The sequence below is a fragment of the Oncorhynchus kisutch genome, linkage group LG19 (assembly GCF_002021735.2).
Source record: "Oncorhynchus kisutch isolate 150728-3 linkage group LG19, Okis_V2, whole genome shotgun sequence".
Taxonomy (NCBI): Eukaryota; Metazoa; Chordata; class Actinopteri; order Salmoniformes; family Salmonidae; genus Oncorhynchus; species Oncorhynchus kisutch.
In genome coordinates, this window is record NC_034192.2 from 13,103,419 (window position 1) to 13,109,519 (window position 6,101).

Sequence of the window (6,101 nt, forward strand, 5' to 3'; positions counted from 1 at the left end):
GTGTGTGTGTGCGTGTGTGTGTGCGCGTTTGTGTGTGTGTGTGCGTGTGTGTGCGCGCGCGTGTGTTGCAGCGATCGCTGTGGGGATTGTGGTGGTGAGAGGGGACTGTGACCTGGAGACCTGCAGACTCTACATAGACAGGCTACAGGAGGTGAGAACACACACAGACACGTGACACACTTGCATACACACATGTGCACACACACTCACGCCAATATGATTTGGCTATGGTGATTGTTCTATTTTCTGAAACACTGCTGGGGTTTCCTATTTCTAACAGGATCTTCATCAGGCTCCATCTGCTGGCCACCGAGTGCATTACCAGGTTCCTGTCTGTCTTTCTTTCTGTCTATTATGTCTGACTATGCTACCGGTGAGTCGTTACTGAACTGGCCATCCCTTCCCTCCTCTTTCTGTAGGATGAGTGTCGAGGTCTACCGCGACCTGGCTCCGCCCACAGACTGTCCCCCAACTGGAGCTTCCTGGACTGTGAGTGACATCACTCAGTGACATCACTCACCTAGGGTCCAAACACATTTCTGTAAATGTGCCAGAGCTTTAGCCTACTTGTAAACTCAGCAAAAACAAAACGTCCCTTTTTCAGGACCCCTGTCTTTCAAAGATAATTAGTAAAAATGCAAATAACTTCACAGATCTTCATTGTAAAGGCTTCATTGTACACTGTTTCCCATGCTTGTTCAATGAACCATAATCAATTAATGAACATGCACCTGTGGAACGGTCGTTAAGACACTAACAGCTTACAGATGGTAGGCAGACGGTAGGCAAAGGTCATTGTTATGAAAACTTAGGACACTAAAGAGGCCTTTCTACTGACTCTGAAAAACACCAAAAGGAAGATGCCCAGCTCATCTGTATGAACGTGCCTTAGGCATGCTGCAAGGAGACATGAGGACTGCAGATGTAGCCAGGGCAATACATTGCAATGTCCTCACTGTGCGACGCCTAAGACAGCTCTACAGGGAGACAGGACGGACAGCAGATTGTCCTCGCAGTGGCAGACCACATGTAATGACACCTGCACAGGATCGGTACAGCCGAACATCACACCTGCGAGACAGGTACAGGATTGCAACAACAACTGCCCGATTTACACCAGGAACACACAATCCCTCCATCAGTGCTCCGACTGTCCGCAATAGGCTGAGAGAGGCTGGACTGAGGGCTTGTTGTAAGGCAGGTCCTCACCCGACATCACCGGCAACAACGTTGCCTGTGGGCACAAACCCACCATCGCTGGACTAGACAGCACTGGCAAAAAATGCTCTTCTCTCACGTGGTTTTGCCTCACCAGGGGTGATGGTCGGATTTGTGTTTATCGCCGAAGGAATGAGCGTTACACCGAGGCCTGTACTCTGGAACGGGATCGATTTGGAGGTGGAGGGGCGGAGTGTCACAGCATCATCGGACTGAGCTTGTTGTCATTGCAGGCAATCTCAACGATGTGCGTTACAGGGAAGACATCCTCCTCCCTCATGTGGTACCCTTCCTGCAGGCTCATCCTGACATGACCCTTCAGCATGACAATGCCACCAGCCGTACTGCTCATTCTGTGTGTGATTTCCTGCAAGACAGGAATGTCAGTGTTCTGCCATGGCCAGCGAAGAGCCTGGATCTCAATCCCATTGAGCACGTCTAGGACCTGTTGGATCGGAGGGTGGGGGCTAGGGCCATTCCCCCCAGAAATGTCTGGGAACTTGCAGGTGCCTTGGTGGAAGAGTGGGGTAACATCTCACAGCAAGAACTGGCAAATCTGGTGCAGTCCATAAGGAGGAGATGCACTGCAGTACATAATGCAGCTGGTGGCCACACCAGATACTGACTGTTACTTTTGATTTTGACCCCCGCTTTGTTCAGGGACTGTTAGTTCTGTTAGTCACATGTCTGTGGAACTTGTTCAGTTTATGTCTCAGTTGTTGAATCTTGTTATGTTAATACAAATATTTACACATAAAAAAAATAAAAAAATAAACGCAGATTACAGTCAGCGCACAACCTTTTGTTGCTGAGTTGACATATGAGTTGACATATGTATATCTCCATCCGTTGTTCCTCATGTAAAGTGGGCCTCTGAAGTCTCTGCAGAAGGCTTGTTTAACGCGGTTTAACTGTGTGACTGTAAGACATCGACTGTCTGACAGTGAACTGTTCTCTCCTTTCACACCATCTCTCTAAACCAAGTCTCCTTTCCCCAGCTACGTCTGCAGACCGTTTCTACCGTATAGACAAGGCCCAGGAGCACCTGCACTATGTGACAGAAATCTGCCAGGAAGAGGTGTTTATCCTGGACCACGGTGGACTAGCGGGGGGACCGGCCACAGGCATGCCTGACCTGGTGGTGGAGCCCAACTCTGGGTGAGAGACAGAGAAAGAGGGAGCGAGAGAGAGAGACACACCCACTCACACACACACACAGATGTGTAAACACATGCATACACACACAGACCCGCAAACGCTCACGCGCACACACACACACACACACACACACCTCTAACGTTATTTCGTGTTGAGAGTCGCAGTCCTTTCATCTATTTGTCTCTCTGGTGCAGGAGCCCTCTGACGTCTGAGGAACAAGGTGAGATGTTTTGCGTCTTTTGAAAGGAGAACATTTGTAAACCCATGATTTTCATCTATAAAAACCCTGCCTTACAGTGGGAACGATTCCTGTTAACGCACGTGTTACCCTATAACATTGTCTAACTGATAGTGGTGTGTGTGTGTGTGTTCTTCAGCAATGCTGATGGCTGCCTCCTCTGGGGACCTGACTACGGTTAGATACCTCGACCTTCTCCCTTGCAAACATCTGACTGTCTTACTAGAACCAGCTCAAAGCCATTCCTGACGTAATATGCACTACTGAAGTCGATACGTACGTGTCTCTCATAACGGTGTTCTACCTGTCTCTCTCTCAGTTGTCGGGCAGCTTCTTTCGCGGGACCAGCCTCCTGGTGAGGGATTCTACTGGTTGTAGTGCACTACACCTGGCCTCTCAGCACGGACACACTGAAGTGGTCCACTTCATACTGGAGCACGGTGAGTGTGTGTCTGTGTGTGTCTGTGTGTGTGTGTGTTGCTTCTTATTGCATCCTTCAAATGAGCTTGTTTGCAAACCTCTGATGTTCGCTAAAATGTTGGCTCTGTTTGTTTGTTTTCTTTAGGGTCAAAGGTGCTCCTGGATTTAACCAACAGAGAAACGTGAGTCACCCACTGGCTTACGGCTTAACGTTGAACGGTCTAACGTTGAAGAATGTCTTGTTTCTGTGGCTGAAGTCACTTTTCTATACCTCAAACTGATCAGGCAGCCTGCAGCTTGCGTGAAGTGTGTGCTCGTGTGTGTGTGTGTGTGTGTTTTCAGAGGAGACACTGCCTTGCACAAAGCGGCCTCTCAGAAGCATCACGCTGTGTGTCATCTTCTCATGGACTCCGGAGCTTCCCTCATCAAGACCAACTTCAAGGTTAGAACCACACACACACACACACACGCACACACACAGTACACACACAGACAGGACACACACAGTACACACACACAGTACACACGAAGCACACACACACACAGAACACACACAGTACACACACACACAGTACACACAGTCACACACACACTTGTACTGCACCACACACACACACACACACACACACAGACAGAACACACACAGTACACACACACACACTTGTACCGCACCGCACCGCACAAACACACACAGACACACACTTGCACACACAAAGGCAAGCTCTCACATAAGAGAGAGTTTGTTTAATGGTGTGGAAGTATCCACACACGTGTGTGGCTGTGTGTGTGTTCACAGGGCAAGACACCAGTGGAGCAAGCTCGTAATGCGGGGGACCAAGAGCTGGCCTCCTACCTGACCAGCAAACAGCTCCCTACCACTGTCTCCCATGAAGATCTGGAGACTGCTGTATGAGAGAGAGAGAGAGAGAGAGCGAGAGAGAGAGAGAGAGAGAGAGAGAGAGAGAAAGAGACAGAGAGAGAGAGACAGAGAGAGGAAATAGACTACACGCAGAGAGAGGGGAAGACAGGGAGACGAGGATGAGAGATGGAGGAGAGAGGTTAGCCCCCTTCACCTCCATAGATTGACTGAGGCGTGGACAGACAGATGGACAGATAGGAGCGGCCTGACGCGCTTTAGACTCTCTCATCAGCATGACTCTGTCCTGTCCTGCACAGGAAAATGTTTCATTGAAATCATTATTTATTATTGGTATTATTTATTCATTAATTTATTGATTGATTGTAAACGTATGGGAGTGTTGGGGTATGGAGTTGCCTGTTGTTCACTGAATGCCAGGGTCTGGGCTAAATTAGGATTCAGGGGGTTCGGGGTCAGGGATCAGAGAGGAGGGTTCACCGACACACAGACCCTCTCTCAGTGCGGCCCTGCAGCCTTACATACTGTACCAATATACGTATTTTCCCAGAAGGCCTTTGTGAATCATTCAGACGTGTGCCAAAGACACACAGCACTGTGAGGCAGGGACAGCACCCAGCGCCCTCCATACTACTACCACTGCTACACTAGGATACCACTACTGCTATCCCAACAACACTGCTAGGCTTGTAGCCATCCCAATTCTAAGCCCCCTGGAGGCCAGTGTCGGACCTGAGATGACAGACACCTTAGGCAGACAACGAAAAGAGAGACGGGACTGATTCTCCATGCAGCCCCGGGGACCCATTACACACCCAACCTAGAGCTCTACCAGAGCAGCATGTACACACCTACAGACTGTGTGTGTGTGTGTGTGGTGTGTGTGTGTGTGTGTGTGTGGGTGTGTGTGTGTGTGTGCGTGCGTGTGTGTGTCTGTGTGTGTGGTGGGTGTGTCTGTGTGTGTGTGTGTGTGTGTGTGTGTGTGTGTGTGTCTGTGTGTTTGTGTGTTTGTGTGTGTGTGTGCTTGTGTGTGTGGTGTGTGTGTGTGTGTGGTGTGTGTGTGTGTGTGTGTGTGTGTGTGTGTGTGTGTGTGTGTGTGTGTGTGTGTGTGCCTGTGTGTGTGTGTGTGTGTGTGTGTGTGTGTGTGTGTGTGTGTGTGTGTGTGTGTGTGTGTGTGTGTGTGTGTGTGTGTGTGTCTGTGTCTGTGTCTGTGTCTGTGTGTGTGGCGTGCTTGAGAGAGACTAATTCAAAACAAACCTGAGCCATATTCAATGCAATATGAATGAATGACGTTTGTGCGTTTCTCTATTCATGTTTACATTACATTAATGTTTTAACGGTCCCTTATGGCACCAAGGAGTGTTGAATGTGCAATTTCTTACCGTGCCGGTGTGTGTGTGTGTGTGTGTGGTTGTGTGTGTGTGGTTGTGTTTCTGTCAATGTGAAGTGGGGTGGGTGGGGTGGGTGGGTTTGGTTTGGTTGATGGTTAAAACACTAAAACTACTGGTAGGTATTGTAAAAACAGCCGTGTTCAGATGGCCGTTCTGAAAACCAAGACAGATGTATTATAGCACTTCACCTTGTTTTATTTATCCAGCGTTTATCAGTGGTCCAACATGACCCGGGAAATTGAAATGTTTTGAAGTTGTTCTGCCTCCCTCCATCCCCCACTACCCTGCCTGGTCGTGCTGAGAGAGATAAACCATGGAGATAGAGAGAGGAATCAAAATGTATATCACCTGTTTTAGCATGGAAATTGGCGGTACGTTTTCAACCATTTCATTTTTGTCAACTGGGTGAGGATTCCTATGGGCTGGGAGCAATCAGCCAATGATCAGAACATTGTCCTCTACTTCTTCAAAATTGGGTTGCCTATGGTTTGTAAATGGCTTTAAGATATATTACCGCCATCTAGTGGCCACAATCAAAAAGTGACACACAAGCTTCTGTTCAGGATTCTAGAACTGCAGGTGGTGGTAAATCACCAATGCAAGCTTTTCGCTTTTTTTCTAATACAAATTGAGAAGAAAATGGATTACTCTAACATGGAGATGTCCATGCAGTCACGTATGCCATTATGGCACAGATACAAAGATGAGTCCTCTGTCTATCTCTATGAGACAAACATCCATTACTTATGAATAGATTGGAATAGATTGGAAATGATTTTGCATTATTTTGTGTTCTTTA

At 48.2% G+C, this 6,101-nt stretch overlaps 1 protein-coding gene across 2 annotated transcripts in view; it reads left to right on the forward strand.

Annotated features, from left to right (window-relative positions):
• LOC109879103 (diacylglycerol kinase iota) overlaps positions 1-4,859 on the forward strand; it is a 59,857-nt gene extending 54,998 nt beyond the window's left edge. For both annotated transcript variants that reach the window (XM_031798640.1, XM_031798641.1), the window contains exons 24-33: positions 72-151; positions 281-325; positions 420-489; positions 2,217-2,376; positions 2,571-2,596; positions 2,754-2,791; positions 2,934-3,054; positions 3,180-3,216; positions 3,377-3,476; positions 3,831-4,859. In XM_031798640.1, the coding sequence (XP_031654500.1) occupies positions 72-151; positions 281-325; positions 420-489; positions 2,217-2,376; positions 2,571-2,596; positions 2,754-2,791; positions 2,934-3,054; positions 3,180-3,216; positions 3,377-3,476; positions 3,831-3,947 (794 nt within the window). In that variant the 3' untranslated portion in view covers positions 3,948-4,859. The remainder of the gene's footprint in view (positions 1-71; positions 152-280; positions 326-419; positions 490-2,216; positions 2,377-2,570; positions 2,597-2,753; positions 2,792-2,933; positions 3,055-3,179; positions 3,217-3,376; positions 3,477-3,830) is intronic.
• Positions 4,860-6,101: the final 1,242 nt, after the last annotated feature.